Source organism: Meles meles, chromosome 18 (assembly GCF_922984935.1).
Source record: "Meles meles chromosome 18, mMelMel3.1 paternal haplotype, whole genome shotgun sequence".
NCBI lineage: Eukaryota > Metazoa > Chordata > Mammalia > Carnivora > Mustelidae > Meles > Meles meles.
In genome coordinates this window covers 40,897,077-40,919,887 of record NC_060083.1, presented here as the reverse complement: position 1 = coordinate 40,919,887, position 22,811 = coordinate 40,897,077, and the positions used below count along the sequence as shown (strand labels likewise).

At 56.2% G+C, this 22,811-nt stretch overlaps 1 protein-coding gene across 1 annotated transcript; it reads left to right on the top strand.

The window, feature by feature from the left end:
• Nucleotides 1–10,719: 10,719 nt before the first annotated feature.
• On the top strand, nucleotides 10,720–22,589 carry TBX21 (T-box transcription factor 21). The gene is made up of 6 exons (XM_045983875.1): nucleotides 10,720–11,492; nucleotides 19,503–19,657; nucleotides 19,999–20,120; nucleotides 20,687–20,845; nucleotides 20,983–21,044; nucleotides 21,322–22,589. The coding sequence occupies exons 1-6, from the start codon at nucleotides 11,002–11,004 to the stop codon at nucleotides 21,938–21,940; spliced, it is 1,608 nt and encodes a 535-aa protein (XP_045839831.1). The 5' UTR covers nucleotides 10,720–11,001; the 3' UTR covers nucleotides 21,941–22,589.
• Nucleotides 22,590–22,811: the final 222 nt, after the last annotated feature.

Here is a 22,811-nt window from a genome sequence, read left to right as displayed (position 1 = left end):
ACACACCAAGCTCTGCACTCTGGTTCACACATCCTGAGCTAGTAGAGCTGGACTGGGGAGCTGGGCACAGTGGGGGAGGGGGAGGACAGGGAAGGCAGCGTAGCCCCACCCCTGCCCCATGCCCCATGCCCACCATCCGCCTCCCCATCTCCCCATCTCCTCATAGCTGGCAAGTCCTCTGCCCCCTTAACTTTTCCCAGCTTCGAGGAAATACCTCCCTTTAGGGGAAAGCGAGATTCGTGAGGGGAAGCCGGGGAAGCACTGACTCGGGCAGAGGCATGAGCCTGATTTTCCAGTCTGGGGCGGGGCGGAGAGAGCTGGCGCTGGGGACGCCCAGGCGAGGGGGCCTGACTCAGAGCCAGAACCACAGAGCTCCTCCGCTATATTGTCGTCGGGGAACAAGAAGCCACCAGGTTTATAAGAAACTGCGATTCATCTCTGCCCCCTAACCACCCCTCTGCAAGGGACCAAGGTCAGACTCGAAGAAAAACTTACAGCCTAGGCCAGGAAGGGACTCTGCCTCAGATTACCCTTTTGGAAATCTTCCCTAGGTTTGTGAGAGAAGGACGGCAGCTTCAGGTGGTTTTAGATCCTGAGATGATCTGGGGCCAGAGGATGGGACCCTCGAGTTCCTCGCATAAGTAGTCAGAGAAAGCCCCCTCCTCGCTTTCAGCCTAGATCAGGAGTTCTTACGTCCCGCTTGCCGTCTTCAGAGCCACCGCGGAGGCTGAGCCTGGGGCAAGGGCAGGCAGGGCTCCCTAGGATCATAGACAGTCGGGTTGGCAGGGGAGGGCAGGGGGCAGCTGGCATCTCCAGCTGGCTCTGCTGCCCCCCTCTTGGCCACTGGCTCACAGGTCCCAAGGTGAGAGCAGGAGAGAGAGTGAGTGCGGGTTCTGTTAGCAGAAGGGCAGGGCTGAAGGTGTGATGAAGCTGAAGTGGACAGAGAGCAGGAACGACAGGGAGCATGACCAGTGGCGTCCTCCTTCCATTTCTAAGAGCTGCCCGGGTCCCCTCCCGACACAGACAGAAGCACCTAACAGCTTGGATGTCTGGAAGGGAGCCCAGTCGCAAGGGGTAGGGAGTTCAGAGAAGTGAGGAATGCCCCTGCCCCCGACCCCTGCACTTGGATACCAGGACTCCCGAATTCTTCCCGGATTCTTCGGGTCCTGCTTTCCTCCACTGCTGCCATGCCCCATCCAACCGTGGCCGTGCATCTGAGCCTCTCCCTGTCCCTTCTGGTTCCTAAGTCCTACATCCCACCCCTCCTGACTCTAAGTGGGATGGGATTTGCTGCATAATGGGGTTCAGTTCTGCAGGCTCACCAGATGGAAAAGGACATAAGGAATGACTTCCCAAAGTACAGGGGGGCGCTCACTAGGGTGACTGGGGAGACCTTAGGGTCTCACCCTTCTCCAGAGGAAGGGGAAGGACTCTGAGCCAGAATTGGGTTGGCCAGGATACCTTGGGAGGAGAGAAGGAGAGGGGATCAAAACAACAGAGAGCCTGGGGAAATTTAAGCATCAGATTCCTCATCTGTAAAATGGGAAGAACAATAATTTCTTCTTTGCAGCTGCTATCATGGGAAAGTGCAGGGCTTGGCATTGGGTCACTAGCTCTGTGACCTTAATCAGGTACTTAACTTCTACCTCAGTTTCCCTGTCTGCAGAACGAGGACCATGACCCCTGCCCAGCTGACCTCACAGCCCTGGGGTGTCTAGTGAAGTCAAGGGTATGAGTGGCTTGGGGTGCTCTCTTGTCTCCTCCTCCCCGCCCCAAGCAGCAGTGGGGGGAATGCGGTAATCAGAGAGGATTTGGGTTTTTCCAATTTCCAAACTCACTGGGAGTCCAGGGATGAGAAAAAATACAAGTTAGACTCAGCAGCCATGTGTCTGGGGTAGTGGGAGCTGGGGAACCCTGGTGCACGGCCGTTCCTGGGGCCCTGAGCTTTGGTGGTAGCCTCAGGTCAGGGTGCTTGGGGGAGGGGTAGAGAGGTGTGAAGACCATGGGCTCAGTACCTCGATTTGCAGCCACTGGTCCCAAGGCAAAGGACTTGCCTGACCACAGCCATCCCTCCCCAACCCACTAGACTCGTCAGGTTCTGGTCCAGTGATTGGAAAGAAATGGAATCAGGCAATGGGAGAGGGGCAGAGTTGGGCAGCCAGGCCAGATTCATGCCCCCTGTGGCTGGAGCCGTGGGTCCAGGGCTTATCTCAGGACCCTGCGGGGAGTGCCGCCTGCCCGTGGCCCTGGTGGAAGGAGGTGGGCAGGACGCCTTGTGACACTTTGTGGGTGACTGAGTGGGATGGGCAGCCGAAGATAGGCTCCCGGGGAAATCTTAGACTTGCGTGTCAGAGTGGATCTATGTCTGGGTTGGTAAGTGGGGTTAAACTCAAGGTCAGCCAAATCCATTTTCATGCCAACATGGCCTGGGGTATCCTCCATTGCTGTGAGAGGGACCCTGGTGCCCCCCTCGCTGAACATGAAGCAGCTCATGCCTGGTTTCTCCTGCTGCTCAGACACTGTTGCCTGCCCACCTTCTGCGTGTACCTAGGATCGATGAGGAACAGGGCACCGGCTGTCGAGCTGCCATTCCCTGAACACTGAGCAAGTGCTTCCGTCTGCATAGGCTCTGGGGATCATAGCTGTAGCATGAGGGGCTGTGGGAAGACAATGGAAAGAACTTCCCAACCTTAGGTAGATGAAGTGGGAGGTGGCTCTCTGCTGCTTCAAGGGACAGGACACTCCCAGGTGTCTCCGAGTTCTGTACAACCCAGACAGTCACTTCTATCTATGAAGTGCATGGAGATCAGCGGCCTGGGCCAGATTCGTGGGCCCCCGCCCTCGCTCCTCCTTGCCCTTTCTTTGTCGTATGCCTTTCCCAGGTCCCTGTTTTGTTTTATGGCAAGAGTTGAGAAGGAGAAGTAGGAGGGAAAGAGGGAAATGGAAGCTCTGAGAACAAGCTGGAGGGCCAAGTGGACCCCAAGCAGGACGTAGAGTCGTCAAGGTAATGAAGAGGGTGTGGTGGTAGGTGAATTTTTCAGCTGGTCGAGAAATGCTGGGGAAGTCAAAGGGCTGCCTTTGCAGCAGGAGGTCTGAGGCGAGAAGGTAAGAAGTTCTTGCAGAGGGGGGCAACAGATTCTGGAATAGAATCTGTGCCTATGTCGTGGGCAGGGTAGGGCTGGACAGAGGAAAAGCGGCACCTTCCTGCCTTTGAGATGGAAGCGGGTACCCCAGGAAGGCCAGAAGGTGGATTGCAAATAGGATTTCAAAGTGTCCCCATGAGATGGGGGGGCCAGCTTCTGGGCCCTGAAGCCTTCCTGTCCTCACTGCTAGCTCCCCCCCGCCCCGCCCCTGCCAATGCTCCCCAGCTTCCCCGCCCCATTTTGGCCCGAAGCCCCCAGGGAAGCTACATGGCGTTCTCACCACGGACCCAGTGCCGGCTGCGCTTCTTCCCTCTGACCTATTTTTTAATCATCTGATGGGATTTCACCCCCCCAAACCAAAGCCCCGGCCCCCTGGGCCCGTCAGCTCCACGGTGTGTCAAAACTGCCCCTGTCACTTTGCGTTGGTTTCTCAGTCCAGCCGGCCCCTCCCCCAGGGCCTGAGAGTGAGGGCTAATTACCCAGCTGCTGAGCCCCACCTCCAACCCCAATGGAGGGGCCCAGGACCACTGGGGGGGGGCGGGGAGAAGCTGGGCCTCCTCACCCTCCTGCTGCGTGGCAGGAAGTCCTTCCTGCTGTCTAACCTCCATTCTTCTCTCTGACCTGCCCCTTGGCCCAATCACAGACACAATCACAGACACAGAGGACGTTGGGACTGGATGGGACTTTGGGATACCCCTTGAGGGCCAGAAGGGTCCAAGCAGTCTCCTGTGCTGGGTCTGGGGAAGGCTTCTGCCCCCTCCCCCGCACTCCCCGCACAGAGAGGGTTATCAGGGACCCCTGGTGGAGTCAGGATCAGAACCCAGAGCTCCCCGCCTGTCTTTCTATTTGTTTCCCGGTCCTCCCCATTGATGCCTGTTTCCATTTCTGTGCAGTTTCGCTCTGGCCCCAACCAGGGGCACTCCCTGCCCTGTCCCTCTCTTCCTCGTGCACTCCCTTAGCCCATGGAGCTTCATCTGGCGCTCCTCTTTAGGCACTGGTTAGGAATGAGATTTGCCCCTTCATCTCCCCCCTCCCATCCCACTCTACCGCCTCCCCCCAACCCCCTTACCACCCATGTCCCCCTTTTCCCTCCCTCCTTCAGCCATCCCTGTTCTAGCCCATAAGCCCGTGCTATCTCATCTCCACCCCACAACATTAACCAGAGGGCCAAGCCAAAGGGCCTCAGGCCAGAGACAACAGGCCCAGCGCAGACTCACCAATGGAGGCCCCGTCCCAGACAGACAGCCAGACAGCCAGACAGCCAGACAGCAGCCACACCGAGAAGGAGATAGACCTCAAGAGATTGATAGAGAGATGTAGAGATGTAGAGACAAGCAGACACGGAGGCCCAGAGGGAGGAGATGCGGTCGGTACGGAGCCTGCCCTCAGGCCCAGCACACAGATCCCAGAGGCAGCTGGTTGTGAAGAAGACACACGGCCAGGCTGGCAGAGACACGGGGACCTGAGAGGTCGAGCAGCAGACAAACAGCAGAGCACCAGAGACTCGGAAGCTCTAGAGGCTAATAGAGGCACCGGACAAGCAGGGGTGCCTCTGGGCTCCCAGGAAGAGAAGCTGGCCTTGGAGAGATGGCAGCTGAGCAGGGAGTCTGCTGTCCTATGGCCAGAGGCCCAGAGAGGCACCCCCCCAGTTGGCCAAGCCTCACTGTGACCAGGAGTCACGCTGTCTCCAAGAACACAGGAGCCTGGCTGTGAAGGGGTTAACTTGATTAGACCCCACTCACCCTTCTTTTCTCCCCTCATCTCCCTTCACTGCACCCCCCTCCACAAGCTCCCTTTACCCAAAGCCCAGGGTATTCCCCTCACCTCCTGGTAACCGGACCCTGCTTCCTGCCTGAGATTAAGGGCCTGTCTGCTGAGATTCCCCAGGAAGGGGGGCGGGGCGCACACAGCCTCTCTTCCCAGGGCCTCCCTGAAGCTTGGGCTTGCCCATCCACAGCCTGGCATGCCCCCAGGATCGCACACCGGCCCCAACATCTTAGGGTCCCTTTACGAGGGCACAGGCACCCTGGCCTGGGGGCCCAGTGGAGGCGGGGTGCTGTGTGGTCGCATGTGGGGTGTGTGGGGTGTGGGTCTTGTGTGAAGAGCTGGGGCGGGGGTGAGAAGAGTTAGCGACCAAGAGAGGAGATGGTCCCTGATAGGTGCCCACAGAGAGTGAAGGACCGAAATGCAGACAGACCCAGGCATGGCCTGGAGCCAAAGGGTAAGGGCTGTCCAACCTTGAGGGGTGGGGGGTGGGGAACAGTGAGCCAGCCGAGGGGTGAGAACCCAGAGGCTTTGACCTTGAGATGAGCCCATACTGACCACCGGTCCGCTGGGGACATGGAACTCCTGCAGCTGTCATGGGGGGAGGAGATCCTACAGGTGCTTGTCGCTCCCCTCCTTCCCTCCCTGGCTGTTAATCCGGTGGTTCCGGCCGCGGCCACACTCTTCTGAAGGCCTGGCAATCTGGGCCCCAAGGGGTAGGGCATTGAGGGCGGGGGAGGGGTGAGCTGAGGCAGATGCCCGAGGAGGAGGAGGAGCCCGCGGGAAGCTGAGGCTGGATGTAGGATGAGAGAAGGGGTGTGGCCGTGGGGACAGCTCGCAGGTTTGTCCAGTGGAGCTCTGTGGGTTGTATGGGCACAGACGTGGGTCAAGGACACTCGGAGGCTAGTGGGTTTCCGGGGGCAAGGGCGCCGAGGGGATCAAGAGCTCTGGCTCTGGCCCTGGCCTCAGGCTGCTAGGAGCTGTTTGGGGGCAGGAGCTGGGACTGAGATTGATCTCTGTGACCCCAGAGTCCCAGGGGTGGGGGCAGGTGGCCCGTCTCAGAGACAAGATCCTCTAGGGATGGGCATCTCAGGAGGGGAAGCCTGTCCTTTCTGAGGTGGAGTCTTACAGAGAAGCTCTCATTAGGCCCAGGGCCATTAGCGAAAGGCTGGGGGCTGGCCTCAAGGACCCTGAGTGAGGGACCCACAGACACTGGAGGGAGGAGAGTAGGATGTGGACAGCTCAGAAGAGAGGGAAGAAGAGGCACTTTAGCCCAGCCCGTGCCTCTGATCCGTGCCTGTCTTGGGGCCAAACCCCTCCCCTTTACAGGACTTCACAGCTCCCTTGGGATCCAGTTCACCCAGTTTGTCCTTGCAGAAGGTCTACCAGCTCTTTTTGCTGACTAGGTAACCAGAGAGGTTAAGCTACTGGAACAGGTCACACAGCCAGCGAGGGTTGGAATTGGGGCTCCAAGCCAACCCATCTCCCTCTGCCCTACCCCCAGCTCTCGAGGCTGCTCTGCCTCTGTAGATTTCCCTCCCCCCTCCCTCTTCTGTCTCCCTCTCTTCTGTCTTGTACCACCTCTTTTTAAAAAAAAAAAAATATATTTATTTATTGGACAGACATAGAGAGGGAACACAAGCAGGGGGAGCAGCAGTTAGGAGAGGGAGAAACAGGCTCCCCGCTGAGCAAGAAGCCATCCCAGGACCCTGCAACTGACTGAGACACCCAGGCGCCCCCCGCACCCCCTCTTACCCTACCTGAGACTTCCTCACTGAGGCCCCTGCCTCTCTCCATCTCTCAGTGCCTCTTGCAGAATGACCCAAGTCTCACACTGGCTCTCCTTCCTTTCCTGCCTCATCCCCAACATGCTGATCCCCTCTCTTTCACCCAGCTACCCTCTCAGGTTGGGTCCAGCAGAGTGGAGGGCAGTCACCATGGGTCCTGGTACCTCTGAGTCTCCACAGCTCCCCCCCAACCCCGATCCTGCTCCCCACTATGCGCCCCCGCCCCCAGCTGGCTGCCCCACCCTCCCTGCACCTGCAGTGTGAGCCCATTCAGGAGCCTTCTGGGTCCTGGGGGAGCTCAACAGTCCACACATTTTTTTTTTAAGATTTTATTTATTTATTTGACAGACAGAGATCACAAGTAGGCAGAGAGGCAGGCAGAGAGAGAGAGAGAGGAGAAAGCAGGCTCCCTGCTAAGCAGAGAGCCCGATGCAGGGCTCGATCCCAGGACCTGGGATCATGACCCGAGCCGAAGGCAGAGGCTTTAACCCACTGAGCCACCCAGGCGCCCCAGTTCACACATTTTTAAAAAATTTAGTTAGAGAGAGAAAGAGTGAGAGAGAACATGGGGGCGGTGAAGGGGCATAGAGAGAGGGAGAAGCAGGCTCCTCACTGAGCGGGGAGCCCAAGGTGGGGCTTGATCCCAGGACCTTGAGATCATGACCTGAGCCAAAGGCAGCGGCTTAACCCACTGAGCCACCCAGGTGCCCCCACTCCACACATTTTAAGGAGAGGGTCCGGGGTGGCTGTTGGATTCTGCGGTGAGGAAGGAATTATGTGGTCCTGAAGCTGATAAGGAAGCCTTTTTGCTGGGGGCAGCCGTCCTCCAGCATCGAAGCCCTTCCACCCACCACGGGGAGGCACGCGCAAGCTAGAGCAGGCACATGGAATGTCCTTCTACGGTGCTGGGCTCGGGGCTGGAAGAGTGGAGGGGGAGGGGATCCAGGAGGGGGCTGTGAGCCCAGCATCACCTGGCGTCCTCCTGGAACACACAGATTCTGGGAACCTGCCACAAGGCCTGGGAATCAGAATCTCCAGAAGCAGGTCCCAGGAATGCACAGAGCCTTCTGGCACAGTCTGGGACCCCCAGGTGCAGCAGGTGCTGGTTGCCATCAAGGAGGCCTCCCTCATTTTGAGTCTTGGAACAGCTTGAAAAAGGAGCATTGAAAACATGCATGGGGCCCCAGGGTGAAGAAAACCAGGGTCCAAGCCGGTGGGTTAGGGGCAATTTTCTCTCCTGTTTTCCAAACCTCTTCCAAAGTGATTACATGACTTTTCATTTCTTATTATTGTTCTGACTTGAAATGGGAAGGCAGACAGTCTCGTGGCGAGAACACTGGATCAGGAGTCAAGAGACCAGGGTTCCGGCCCTGGCTTGGCCACGAGTGGGGCTGTGAGTCTGGCAGGTCACTGGGTTTCCCAGAGTCACCATCCAGCTTGTGTCATCACATGTGACATGTGTAGGAGACAGTGCCTCTCAAATCCCAGACTCACACCCTGTGTGGCTTTTCCTGGTGGAACAGCCTTCTGGATGCTCAGCAGGCCGATGGGATGGGAGAGGGGCCGGGAGGGGCAGCGATGGAGAAGTGAGGGGATCCCAGGGGGCCTGGTCTCCGGCTCCTCCTTTCCCACCCCTCCAGCCCTGGGGCCTGGGAAGAGGGTGATGAGGCGACAGAAGGAGGAGGTGTCGCTGCCCGGGTTCTTCTTCTCACCCGAGCTGGCGGAGGGGCGGGACTGGCAGCGGTGACACCAGGGCCACTCAGCCCCCGCTTTTCACAAGCGCTTTCTTTTTTGGGTGGAAGAAATTGGAGTGAGGGGGTGAGGAATCTGGGGTTGACGGCCCCCTGACAGGACATCAGGTTAGAGAGGGACTGCCCCCAGGCACCCTGTTCCTCTGGGGACATGTCCCCGGGTCCACCTGAGTCTGCAATTCATAATCCCTCCTCCCCTGGAAACCTAGGTGGGAGCTCCGGTCAACCTGTTCAGAGGCAGGGGGATGACGTCTCCATCTCTAGACCTGAGGATTAATGTGGAAAAGAGCAGGGCGAGAGAGGGAGGAACAAAACTCCACTTGGCCTTCCACAGCCAAATACTTTGCAAAAATGTCCCCCAGAGGAGATGTCAGCATTCAAGTCTCTTGGGGAAATTAGTCATTCAGGGGAGTCATACCGAAATCTCTCGTGTTTCTCAAAAAGTAGCCAAGGGTCCCAAGGTCCCATCTCTTTCAGGCAAGGCTGCCTCACTTGGAACAGCAGGCAGAAACTTCCCACCTCCCTAAGGCATAGCGGGGGTGGGGGGGGTGGGGGGGAGGGGTGGGGGGGAGGAATGGTGGGTAAAGGGGTGGGAGAAGTCATTCCCAATTCTGGTGTTGTCCTGCATCTGGTCTCCATTGGGGGATGTACTGATTTTTGATTCTCTTTTCCCCTACCCTCCCTGGGTCATGCCCGCCTCCTGGGGTCCCCAGCTTCGCCTTCTCCTGCCAACCTGCCTCTTGGTTCAGCTCTAGTTGGGAACAGAGAGTCCCCACGGACCCCTAAGGGTGAAGCCCTGTTGTGCTGGGACAGAGACGGGAGATGGGGCCAGCCCCCAGGGGAGAAGTGAGGAGGTCTGGGAGGGTGCGGTGAGAGGAGATGTTAACCTTTACCAGGATGAAAATTGAAAGTATTTTTCAAAACACTCTTAAAAATGTAAATCTTTATCTATATATTGACATGTAAAAAATTCCATGACACCTTGTTGAGTGAAAAAAAATACACATTACAAAGCAGCTCATGTGGTGTTTATATAAAATTGTGTGTGTGTGTGTGTGTGTGTGTGGGCGCGCACACAAAAGACAGAAAGGCTGTGTGCAAGGAGTGATGTCTGGAGGGGTAATGTCTGGAGGGGTAGTCACCAAAATGTCAATCCAGTTTGCCTCTGGTGGGGAGTGGAATTTGGGGTGGCTTATACAGTCCCATTTCTACTTTTACTGCTTAAATTTTTTTCTGAGTGTCTTTTACCTTTGTATGCAGGAAAGCTTCCGAAGGCGCTATTTTCAGCTGGGGGAGGGGGATTGTTTTCATCATAAGAAGACTGTGTTAGTCAACAGAAAAGGAAAACAGAGAAAGAAAAGCTCTGGTGTGGTCGTCCCCTCATGCAGGCAGTCCCCCAGAACAAGTGGGTGTCCTTCCTGTCAGCCAGCTCTGAATCCGTTCCCGCAGCAGGGCTAAAGGGGTAAAGCCCAGAGCACTTCCACCCTCCCAGGTGAGACGCACAGCCCCTCAGAAAAGTGGATCAGTGAGTTTTCCCCATTCTAACGAGGAGACACGTGAGGCTGACTTTCAGGCAAGGGAAGCGTCTTGTCCAGGTCGCAGGTACCTGAGTGATAGGCAGAGTCAGTGCCGAGACCCAGAGGAGAGACATGTCAGTGCTGCTTCCAGAGCCTTCGCTAACCCCCAGGACGCCCAGGGCCCTGCAAATCTGCGGCTGGAGCTGGAGAGATGCAGTCCCCTTCAGGGATCTCTGCCCGCTGCCCACCTGCTGCCAGGTTTGCCTTGGGGCTGGAGGAACAAGATGCATAGGAGGACACAGTCCACCTGGGTCTCTGGCCTGGAGGAAGAACACAGACACTTCAGGCAAAGCCACTTAGCACAGAGCCTGGGCACACGGCGGGCGCCAGTGGATCTGTTGAATGTTTCCCGTCTAAGCAGCTCCGACTGAGCGCAGACCCTGCTAGTTGCTCCGAGAGTGCTGCCAGAAGGCTCTGTGAGTCCCATCCGGGCCATCGCCATCACCGATGGCTTCCTGTTGGAGGGGACCTTAGAGCTGAGCCTTGAAGGATGGGTGGAATTTCCACGAGGGTCCAGAGGAGAGAAACAGGCTGGCGTTTTCAGGTGGACGGGTGGACTCTTGCAGAAGGTAGTCCTGAAGCACCAATTTCGCGGCGCCTGGGGACTCGCCACACCGTGGGGGCCTCCAGTCCTCGGCGACTGCATAGAACTTGACGAGTATTAGCCACGAGGGGGCGGGGTGAGGCGGGGCGGCGCCGAGGTGGTGGGGTGGGGGGAGCCCGGAGAGCTTCATAAAGCCACAGCAAAGGTGCCGCGGCGCTAGTGACAGCGGCCCGCTGGAGAGGGAGCCCGGGAGCTGCCGCGCGCCCGCCGAACGCGGGCGCAGGACCCAGGCGTCCGAGGCCGGGCTCGGGTGGGGCCCCCCCCACCCGCGCTCCCGCCCCCGGGGCCCCGCCCCTTGCGACCCCCCCGCGCCTGCCCCCCGCGCGGAGAGGGGCCGGTCCCCGACGGCAGCGGGCAGGTGCCAGCCCGCCCCGGATGGGCATCGTGGCGCGGGGCTGCGGAGACATGCTGACGGGTACCGAGCCGATGCCGGCGAGCGACGAGGGCCGGGCGCCTGGCGCCGACCCGCAGAACCGCTACTTCTACTCGGATCCCGGCGCCCAGGACACGGCGGACCGTCGCGGGGGCGCCAGCCTGGGGGCGCCCTACGCAGGGGGCGCCCTGGTGCCCGCTCCGCCAGGCCGCTTCCTCGGAGCCTACGCCTACCCGCCCCGGCCCCAGGCCACCGGCTTCCCCGGGGTGGGCGAGTCCTTCCCGCCGACGGCGAGCGCAGAGGGCTACCAGCCTGGGGACGGCTACGCGGCCCCGGACCCGCGCTCGGGACTCTACCCGGGGCCGCGCGAGGACTACGCGCTGCCCGCGGGACTGGAGGTGTCCGGGAAGCTGAGAGTCGCGCTCAACAACCACCTGTTGTGGTCCAAGTTTAATCAGCACCAGACAGAGATGATCATCACCAAGCAGGGACGGTGAGTGAGACGCGCGCCCCGCGAGGCGAGCGGGCCGGAACAAGGACGTGGTTTTTTTTCCTCCTGTCTAGACGGCGCCCCTCACCGTTTGGCTTAGGCTTTGGGGGAAGCGGGGAGGGAGTTGTAGCGAGGACAGAAAAGTTCTGCGGGTTGTTTTCTGCCGGGACATTACACCAACAGGCAGAACTCAGAAGGGAGATGGAGGAGAGTGGGTGCGATGAGAAGCTATCGTGGTTTAGGGGTGTGCCCTTACCGCACTGTCTGCCTCAATGGGGATCTCTGGGCAGAGAGGGACTGTGTTTTGGATTTAACAGGGCAGGACCTCTCTTAGCCGCCTATGTGGAGAAATGGAGGAAGAGGCAGGGTCTTGGTACCCCAGACAATAACCCAGCACAACCCTCCCAACTTCTTCTACCTCTACCCTCCCAAGGCCAACCTCTCCAAGCCTTTTTGCTGCTGTTGCGCACAGGTCAGTTTTGGGAGGTGGGTAAGCCTGGGATCTGGTGACACGGAGAAGAAGTCGCCAAGTTTCCTTTCCGGTAGTACTTTGAGATCGTATGTCTCGTGTGAGTGTGTTTTGGGGGGAGTGGTAAAGTGTGTGGGGGGCTCAGATCCCTTCCAGGCATAGGCCCCACCAGAGAGCCCACATGCCCATGGGCCTGAGCAGGTGAAGCTAACTTATGGGTCCCAGCGGGCAGCCAGTCCCACTCTGCTCCTTCCCGTCTCTGTCCCCGGAAAGTCTGCCTCACCCTTGGCCAGATATTTTCCAGTGTAAGATCCAGCCTGGGGAACCCATGGCTTCTATGCTTCTGGGGACCCTGAAGCCCAGTGCATGCGGGGTAGGGTTTGGGGCCAAGGGTGCTGCTTCCGGGGAGAGCCTCCTGCGTGGGGAAAGGAAGAGAAACTTGCCACTGGTATTTGTTTAGTAAGCAATGCTGAGTGGGCCCTGCCTGGGTCTGGCCTGAGAGAGTGTGCACCCACCCTTCCCTGGCTGGGGACCAGGGAGGACCTCTGTGAGGCTCTGTCATCAGCACATCCAGGAGGTGTCAAAGGGCAGACGCCCAGGGTGCGGCTTGGGGGAGGGAGCAGGGACGGTGGGGGGAGGCCATGTTGGCCCCAGGGGTGTCGGCATTCAATCTAGGGATAGCTAGGACATTCTTCCTTTCCAGGGATTTCTGTGGGGTAGCATGGGATTGAGGGACCTGTCCACCAACTATGAATAGCTTCAAGTTGCTGAGTTGTACCTCTTTCTCTGGGATGAACCCAGGAAAGTTGGCTTTTTTTTTTTTTTTTAAGGTGTGGCCTTTATGCCCTGAGCCTTCTGAGAATTCCTCCCTACGTCCCCCAAGTCCAGTCCCCTCTGAGTGCTCCCAGACAGAGCCCAGGCCTCCAGCCCGATAGGGAACTGGAGGGGACCCAGAAGATCCTATCCAGGCCCCTTCCTGCACAGACAGGGAAAGGGGCTCAGTGACAGAAGGAGACTCTCTGAGGTTTCACAGCCCACCTGTTGCCGGCAGAACGGGCACCTGAACCCAGATGGTATCTGCCTGGGCTTCTTTCTTCAGCCAGTCACGGCCGGGAGTGAAAAGAGCCACCTACACTATCCAAAGGCCTTGATGCGTTCAGAGAGCTTTCACTTCCATTCTTCCACTGTGTGCTACTACGTAGGCCAAGAGATCGCCCCATTCACAGCTAGGGACACCAAAGCACAGGGATGGCTGGTGGTTTGTCCTTGGTCGCACAGCTGACCTGAACTCAGGCCTCTGCTCTCAGGTGCTCAGGAAGCTCTCCCCCCCCCACCCCGGGGGCCTGGCCCAGGTCTCCCTGCCACCTGCTGCCAGGCCCCTGCCCTTCCAGTCTCGAGGGGTGACCTGCCCAGAGCCTTGGCCAGCACTTCAGAGATGCGGTGGTGGGTGCGGGGCTGGCTGTGGGCGGACTGCAACCTGGTTGGGTGGGTCTCATGGGGATGCGGGCATGCATCTCGGTGAGGTCGCCGTCACTACCCCTGTGGCTTCCTTCTTCCTTTAGATTCTTGCTGAATAATTCTCTCTTGACAAGTCTTCTTGTCTCCGTTTCAGATCCACAAAACTACTTTCCTTTTTTTTTTTTTTAAAGATTTTATTTATTTATTTGACAGAGAGAGAGATCACAAGCAGGCAGAGAGGCAGGCAGAGAGAGAGGGGGAAGAAGGCTCCCTGCTGAGCAGAGAGCCTGACTCGGGGCTCGATCCTGGGACCCTGAGATCATGACCTGAGCCGAAGGCAGAGGCTTTAACCCACTGAGTCACCCAGGTGCCCCAAACTACTTTATTTTAATATGAAAAATTCCAATATATACAAAAGTACAGGAAAAACTTCCACCTACCCATCGCCCGGTTTCAACAGTTGTTACTGCTTGGTCAATCTCATTTCTTCTTATCCTCACTCATCTCACTTCTGCCTCCCATCCCCTAGTCTGCAGTTATATTAGTGACGGCGGTAAGTATGTAGTAAGTAAATCCTAAGCACTATATTCTTGCATCCTGAAAATTTCTCTATGCACGGCTAAAAGCGGTTTTTTAAAAAAATTATTTATTTATTTATTTATTTGACACACAGAGAGAGAGAGATCACAAGTAGGCAGAGAGGCAGGCCGAAGGAGAAAGGGAAACAGGCCCCTGCTGAGCAGAGAGCCCCATGTGGGGCTCGATCCCAGGATCCTGAGATCATGACCTGAGCCAAAGGCAGAAGCTTAACCTACTGAGCTACCCAGGTGCCCCTAAAAAATGGTCTTCAAAATTATTCATTTATTTGTTTATGTATTTATTTACTGGGGGTTGGGGGGTAGAGAGAATCTTAAGCAGGCTCCACGCCCAGCACAGAGTTTGACGCGGAACTCAATCTTACGACTCGAAGATCATGATCTGAGCCAAAATCAAGAGTTGGACGCTCAACTGACTGAGCCACCCAGATGTCCCTAAAAATGGCTTTTTAAAAAAAAAAGATTTTATTTATTTATTTATTTAACAGACAGAGATCACAAGTAGGCAGAGGGAGAGGGAGAGGGGGAGAAGCAGGCTCCCCGCTGAGCGGAGAGCCCGATGCGGGACTCGATCCCAGGACTCCGGGATCATGACCTGTGCCGAAGGCAGTGGCTTAACCCACTGAGCCACCCAGGTGCCCTAAAAATGGCTTTTGATAAGTAAATACAATATCATTAACAAACCTGAAAAGAAATTCATAAATATCAAAATTTCCTTGATCACTTCGTAATTGCGTGTGCATGCACGTGTGTGTGTGTGTGTGTGTGTGTGTGTGTGTGTGTGTGATAATCCTCAGGCTTTCCATCCATCCTGAGGGACTGCTTCAGACCCCGTGGGGTCCCCGTTGGAAGGGGGCAGTAGCCCCTCACCATTTTCTTTGATGCCTTCCCTTGAATCAGACCTCAGGGTCCCCATGGTGGGGTAGAGGGGCCAGAAAACACACTGTCCTCCATTCAGACCTACCAGCCCTCATCACCGGGCACAGAGCTCAGGCTCCAGTGATCTTGGAACTTGGCGGCCATTTCCTTAAGCTACTGGCTTCTGAAGAGCACGGCTTGGGCTCAGAGAACAGCACCCTTTCTCTCCTGTGTGGAGGGCTGGCCCATCCCTCCGTGGGTTCCAGTGACCTGCCCGTCACTACCACATCACCCACGGCCTTCTTCCTTTTTGAAAAATCCTCCCAGTCCAGGCCCACCCACAGCCCCATGGCCTTTTGCCTTGGGCTGACTCACTCTCTCCCAGATCCTTCCTCTCCCACCCACCCTAGACCCATCCCTCAGTATGGACAAGTCACACAGTCACTCTCTCCTCCATGGGCAGCAACAGGGTGGGGCGCAGTGGTGGGGTGGCAGTTCCCAGTGCCAGCAACTGACCCCAGCAACTCAGGTGGGGTGGGGAGGGGAAAGTGAAGTAAAATGTTGGACTGGCCAACTGGAGAGGTTGGAGTTCAAAGTTGGCGCGTTTGTGGAAATTCGGGGTGCCCACTGCGGACTTGAGCTGTATTTCTGGGTGGCACTGTGTGTGTACTGTGAATTGACTAGCTGATGGTAGACATTCTCAGCAGAGGAAGGGAGAGGCGGGTGTCTGTGTGTGTGGGTGTGTGGGAGTGTATTCATGGCTGGCAATCCCCACTTTTCTGGGTGTGATTACTTGATTATTATAATTAAGATAACTTTGGGTAGTTCTGTTGTTAAGTAGCTCAATTGGCGTGCATGTGTGTGTGTGTGTGTGTGTGTGTGAATTTAGCGTTGGAGGAAACAATTTCAGTGCTGCCGGATCCTGGATCACTGGCCTCACAGCCATTGTGTCCTTCCCTATAATCCCGACTCCTAGAACTTTGTAGATCTTTAAAACAATTTTCTTTTATTTTTTTCTTTTGTTGCGGGGCAGGGGGGCACTTGAATCTGGACTCACTGGCTTCATTTCTCTCAGGGCAGGTGAAAACAGCTTTACTTTCTGTTGGCCCGTTTGCTAGTCCGATTTCCAAGAACCTGGGTCTGAGCTTGGTGGGTGGAGGAGATCTTTGATGCCTGAGCACCATTTGGGTTTCCATGGGTTCAAGGCACTGCTGGAATGTTCTAAAAGGTGCTGCTAATTAATACCCCACGAATAACGAATAAAGTGTAAGAGGACCCATTTCCCCACGGACTCGTCAGCATTAGAGATTAATTTTATTTATTTATTTATTTATTTATTTTTAAGATTTTTAAATTTATTTGACAGACGGAGATCACAAGTAGGCAGAGAGTCAGGCAGAGAGAGAGAGAGAGGGAGGAGAAAGCAGGATCCCCTCTGAGCAGAGAGCCCGATGTGGGGCTCGATCCTAGTACCCTGAGATCATGACCTGAGCCAAAGGCAGAGGCCTCAACCCACTGAGCCACCCAGGTGCCCCTAGAGATTAATTTAATTTAATTTTATTATTATTTTTTAAAAGATTTTATTTATTTACTTGACAGACAGAGATCACAAGTAGGCAGAGAGGCAGGCAGAGAGAGAGGAAAGGGAAGTAGGCTCCCTGCTGAGCAGAGAGCCCTATGCGGGGCTTGATCCCAGGACCCAAAGGCAGAGGCTTACCCCACTGAGCCACCCAGGCGCCCCTGCCCTAGAAGTTAATTTTAAAACATCCTGCCAACACGACAGACCGAAAACTACCTCTTTGTAATTTGTTTGTCACGATGGTGAGTTGGAGCTTATCAGAAGTGTTCAGGGGCACGCGGGTGGCTCAGTTTTTAAGTGTCTGCCTTCAGCTTAGATCATGATCCCGGGGTCCTGGGATAGAGACTTGCATTGGGCTCCCTGCTCAGCGGGAAGCCTGCTTCTCTCTCGCCCACTCCCCCTGTTTGTGTTCCCTCTCTTGCTCTCTCTCTCTCTTTCTGTAAAATAAATAAATAAATAAAATCTTAAAAAAAAAAGTGTTCGGCATCGGACGGGTATGATGACCCTGCAGATCATTTCGAGATGGGCTAGTCCTATGTGGCAGCGGAGGAATTTAGGGTTTTGGGCCCTGTCCTCTGAGGGCAGGATGGTCTTTCTGGAGAGAGCTGAGGTTGGCACCAGACCCTGTTGCTTCCCAGCAAAGTGTCATGTAAATCAGGGGCTATTTTGGGATTCCAGCTGGTGGTGATTCTAGACTTTTAGGGTGAAATGAGACCTCCTTTCTCCTCTCCCGTTCCCCCATCCTCTTCCGGCATCTCCTTCGTGTCCCTCCAGCAGAGATAAGCGGGGCGGAGAGATGGACGCACAGCCGGGGAAACCCCGACTCTGCCCTCTCACCAGGGAGCCGTCAGCTCGGCTCTCTGCTCCTTGGTTCCTTCAAGTGTAAAATCGGAAATACCGTGTTACATTTCGGGCGAACTGGATGCTTCTAAGTAGAGACACAATGAATATAGTCCTTCCCTTCCTTTAAACCTGCAGGTTTGGGCAACAGCCGGTTATAATACAGAAAATGTGGGCAGCCTGACCGCTGTCATACAATGAGATGTTGGTAGGGACGTGTTGAAAATATCATTTCGGCCTTAATTATTTAAGGTCTCCTCCCTAACCTTTGATTTCTCAAGTCAGCTGCCCCCGAGCTCCTGAGCTCCTGGGACCTGGAGCCTGAGGCTAGAGCTCAGGACCCTGGCCCTTCTGCAGACCCAGTGGGCTTTGATCGCTCTGGGCCAGCGAGAGGGCGTAGTGGGGGAGGGACCGGATGAGCTGAGTTTCACATCTTTCAAACTTTTTCACAGCTCTTAGAGGAAAAATGGTTAGGAGTTATTGTCCCCATTTATGGGTGAAGAAACTGAGGTTTGGTTTGGGATTTAACTTACTCCAGGGGATGGGGCCAGTAAGTCTCTCATTTTCTTTTCTCAGCATGAGAGAGTCCGGAGAAGACAGGAAGGTGGGGACACCTTCCCAAGGTTATCGAGGGTGTTGCTCTGGGATCTTCTGGGGCCTAGGGTGCACCCAAAAGTGTTCCCAGGCCTCTGGAACTCTCCCTTCTCCAGGTTTCCTGACACATGGGCTGGTGTCTTTCTTCCCATCTGGTATGACTTTTCGTAGGAGGAGGGGAGAGTTATGTGGGAATGCAAAGTCATTCCGATGAGAGTTTGATTCTGCCATCCTGCAAATTCTGCTCTTCCTGTTTGGGTTAAGAAAGAAAAGGAAGGCCATTAGCCTGGTGCTGGCAGAGGTGGTGGTTGTAGTAGGGGCAGTAATGGTGGAGGGGACCACTGTAGTGATGGTGATAATGGAGGTGACGGTTTGGTGATGGGGGCAGTGATGCTGGAGGTGTGGTTGTAGTGATGGTGGTCATGGGGATGTTGGTGCAGGTGGTGGTCGTAGTGATGGTGGTGATGGGGCGTTGGTGTAGGTAGTGGTTGTAGTGATGGTGGTCATGGGTATGGAGGTGGAGGTAGTGGTCATAGGGATGGTGATGATGTGGGTGTTGGTGGAGGTAGTGGTTGTAGTGATGGTGGTGATGGGGGTGTTGGTGCACTGGTGGTTGTAGTGATGGTACAGGTGGGAGTGGTGATGGTGGAAGTGGCAGAGATGGTTGGGTAGGGAAGTGCTTCTTTCTCTTGATCTATTACTCTGGCACAAGGGAGGATTATGCAGCATCCCAACGTTGACTTCCTCCGCCTTCCCCTGGAAGCAAGACTTTGAGCGTGAAATTGTGCTTAATAGAGTTCTTTTTCAGGTGGATGGAAAGTTTCAGCTGGGATTTTAGGTACGTCTCTGAGACTCAGGCCTGGGACAGGCTATACTATAGACATCAGGCCCAGGAGGATGGGGCGGGGAAAGCCTGGGCGCTGCGGGGCCGGGAATGCATGAGCTCCGTGAGGGCTGCAGTGGAGAGGATGGGTCAGGGCCTGAGACCACCCCAGGGCTTGGGGGGGGGGGGGCTGAGGCATGAGGGCCTACTGGGAAGTGCCTGTGGGGGGCTGGCTTGTGACTTTGCTCCCCACTAGGAAGCAAACGAAGATTAGATTAGAGACAGTGCCGTGTAGCTGATGTCTAGAAACCGACCCTCGGGACAAAAAACACTGAAAAAGCCCTGATTCATAGTGTTTGCTGATTTCTGTGGTGTGAAGACTCCTGTGGTGGCTGACTTCGAGCTACGCACACGGAGTCACTGAATGCAAAGTCAGGAAGAGCTGGCATTCGTGCCGTGTTTAGTATTTCCGTCTTGCAGGAGCAAGAGATATAAGTGGCTTCAAAAGCAGAGATAATAGTGAAATGTAGTAAACGAACTGAGAAATGATTTCTGAGTAGTTATTACCTTGGCTTATAAGGCAGTATACTTAATTGTAAGTTTACATAATTTAATTTTAAAATATTGCCGGTACATAACAATTGCCTGGCACACGTCCTGGTCATTTCCAGTCGGGTCTCTCGCGGGATGCCCACCGATTCCAGCGCACCACCGAAATGAAAGCCTCCGCATGGGGGTGGCCGTCTGCGAGGCTGGGGGGCTCACGGATGTGGGCGGGTCTCTCTGTTCTCCCCAGGCGGATGTTCCCATTCTTGTCATTTACTGTGGCGGGACTGGAGCCCACCAGCCATTACCGGATGTTCGTGGACGTGGTCTTGGTGGACCAGCACCACTGGCGGTATCAGAGCGGCAAGTGGGTGCAGTGTGGAAAGGCTGAGGGCAGCATGCCAGGTAGGAGCGCCCTGCAGAGCGGTGGGCGCGCTTTTCCTCTGAGGCTGGGCGCCCCCTGGTGGATTCAGGAGGAACCCCGAAGCCCTTGCCCCCTACACCTACCTGCGTTCCCCATCCCACCCTTATCCCCTCCCACTTCTCACTCCCGTTGGGTTTGTCTTCCCTTCTCTACTCTGCGTTAGCCTGTCTTCTGCTCAGTCCTCTGCCCCCACCTCCCCTTGCTCTGCCCCATCTGGCCCTCCCCCTGCAGCCTTTCTGACATCCCCCCCAGAACAGGCAAAGAAGCCCCACGGGGTCTGGTCCCCAGGTGGCTGGGTGCCAATGAGATTCACTGTCCACAGGAAACCGCCTCTACGTCCACCCAGACTCCCCCAATACTGGGGCCCACTGGATGCGCCAGGAAGTTTCATTCGGGAAACTAAAGCTCACGAACAACAAAGGGGCCTCTAACAATGTGACCCAGGTGGGACTTCTTGCCAACCCCCACCCCTCCTGGCTGATTTGGTTCTGTTAAAGTCATCTTTCTAACTCTCTGACTCGTTCTTTTCCACACGCCTGGGCACGGGGGACGATGAGGTGGGAGGCGGCTGACTCTCACGGGCAGTTGTGGGCTCGCATCCGGGATGACATGCGCCAAACCAGCCCTGGGGTTTTCTTCACCGAACCCCAAGCTGCCATCACCCGTGCGCCATGCTGGGCATGGATTTGATGCCAGTAGCCTCGGGCAATGGATGCAGAGTCTCTCTGAGTTGAGCAATACTGTTAACAGAGCCCCATCCCTGAAAAACCCTGCTTGTACTAATGCCTCAGTCGCAATGCACATTTGGTGGGTAGGAGACGGGGCAAGAGGGCAGAGCTGATGCCCCAGAGAGGCTGGGGACCAGAGCTAGAGCGCCTGGAGGAAGTCGCATGTAGCAGGGCGGGGCAGTGGACATGATGGCCTCAGGGTTCCTTCTAGCCTGGCCATTGGCCAGCCAGGGTCGGGGTAGAGGACCCGTCGACCCCCACAAGCATCCGGTTCTCTCTTAGATGATTGTGCTCCAGTCCCTCCATAAGTACCAGCCTCGGCTGCACATCGTCGAGGTGAACGACGGGGAGCCGGAGGCAGCCTGCAGCACTTCCAACACGCACGTCTTCACCTTCCAAGAGACCCAGTTCATCGCCGTGACCGCCTACCAGAACGCGGAGGTGAGGGCCATCCGCCTGCCCGAGCTGCGAGGGGCAGGAGGGGGAGAGTGGGGCTCACCGTCTTCCTCGGCGGGAAATTCAGGAGTTCCCTAGCCCCAGACTCCGGACTCAGGTGCCTCTATTTCCCCTCTCTCTAGATTACTCAGCTGAAAATTGATAACAACCCTTTTGCCAAAGGATTCCGGGAGAACTTTGAGTCGTAAGTGCTGCTGGGTTAGCTCACCAAGGGCCTCCTCTTGGTCCCTCCTGAGCCCTGACTCCAGACATGCGCAGAGCCTGTCTCCTCTCCGCCCCTGGGGGTGGGAGCGGGTGGGAAGAGGTGGGAAGGATGCTTGGAGGGCTGTGAGACCAGGGAAAGAAGGTCCAGGGAGGGGCAGGCAGCAGGCAGGCTCATAGGTGATGGGTTCTGTTCGTGACCCCTGTTTTCTTGCCTTCTTCTTCTTCTTCTTCTTCTTCTTCTTTTTTTTTTTTTTTAGCATGTATGCATCTGTTGACACGAACGTGCCCTCCCCGCCCGGACCCAACTGTCAATTGCTTGGGGGAGACCACTACTCTCCTCTCCTACCGAACCAGTATCCCGTTCCTAGCCGCTTCTACCCCGACCTTCCTGGGCAGGCCAAGGATGTGGCTTCCCAGCCTTACTGGTTGGGGGCCCCCCGGGACCACAGCTATGAGGCCGAGTTTCGAGCAGTCAGCATGAAGCCTGCCTTCCTGCCCTCCGCCCCTGGACCCACCATGTCCTACTACCGAGGCCAGGACGTCCTGGCGCCTGGAGCTGGCTGGCCGATGGCCCCCCAGTACCCTCCCAAGATGGGCCCAGGCAGCTGGTTCCGCCCCATGCGGACTCTGCCCATGGAACCTGGTCCTGGAGCTTCTGAGGGACGGGGGCCAGAGGACCAGGGCTCCCCTTCAGTGTGGACTGAGATCACCCCCATCCGGCCAGAGTCCAGTGACTCAGGACTGGGTGAAGGAGACTCTAAGAGGAGGCGTGTGTCCCCCTATCCTTCCAGTGGCGACAGCTCCTCCCCTGCTGGGGCCCCTTCTCCTTTTGATAAGGAAACCGAAGGTCAGTTTTATAGCTACTTTCCCAACTGAACAGATGACATGACAGGAACAATGTCATCAGGTTGGAGGACACCAAGTACCGCAGACAGACGACTCAGGACTGGGAGGCCCCCAGCTCCCTCTGTCCCTTCTCCTTTTGTAGTTGGTTGAGGAAGAGGGGCGCCAAGAAGGCTTCTGGGGTTCACTTGCTGCTTCGGGCCCAAAGCGAAACCTGAGAGGCGTGTTCCCTGCCCCCTCCTTTGCCCTAACTACAGTCATTTACCTGGTGCTGCTTCTGGCTGTGGGTTCCCAGCTGGAGAACAGAAAACAGAATAAGAAGGTCTTGGACACAAAGGAGCTTCCTCTCTTCTGTGGGGTGGGTTAGGGGTCAGGTGTGTGAAAATAAAGACGCTGAGGATTTGATGACAGCCAGCCAGCCAGGGTCGGCGAGGGGACTCAGATGACTTTGGGGCAGCTGGCCTGGGCCCCACCCGCTCGGAGACAGTGGGGTCCCGAGGAAGAGGCTGAAAAAGGGGGCGGGGTTGGTACACACCTCAAGGAGCAACGTCTTGGGGTGGGGGGTTGGTTGAGTGCGCACACGCTTTCTTTTTTTTTTTTTTCCTTTTTTTTCCTTTTTGAACGGGGAGGCTATTTATTGTACAGAGAGTGGTGTCTGGATCCATTTCTTTTGTCTTCATCACTTTCTGAAAATAAACGTGAAACTGTAGAATGTGTCCTGCTTCAGTGCCCTGAAAGGGGACGTGGATGGGGGCTCCATTGGGAATTGCGAGGACACCATCCGTCCTCGGCTGCAGTGGAAGTTTCCAAGAACGGGAGGTGCCTAGAAATCCTGAGTGGCTTCATTCCGGGGACAGACAGAGTCAAAGCAAGGCCACACGTGCTACCTTTGGCACTTAGGTTG

Excerpts from the sequence above, each read along its gene's own strand:
- TBX21 (XM_045983875.1), top strand. The coding sequence starts at position 11,002 with ATGGGCATCGTGGCGCGGGGCTGCGGAGACATGCTGACGGGTACCGAG. Across the intron at positions 20,846-20,982 it reads CCGCCTACCAGAACGCGGAG|ATTACTCAGCTGAAAATTGA; the intron begins GTGAGGGCCATC and ends CCCTCTCTCTAG. Across the intron at positions 21,045-21,321 it reads TTCCGGGAGAACTTTGAGTC|CATGTATGCATCTGTTGACA; the intron begins GTAAGTGCTGCT and ends TTTTTTTTTTAG.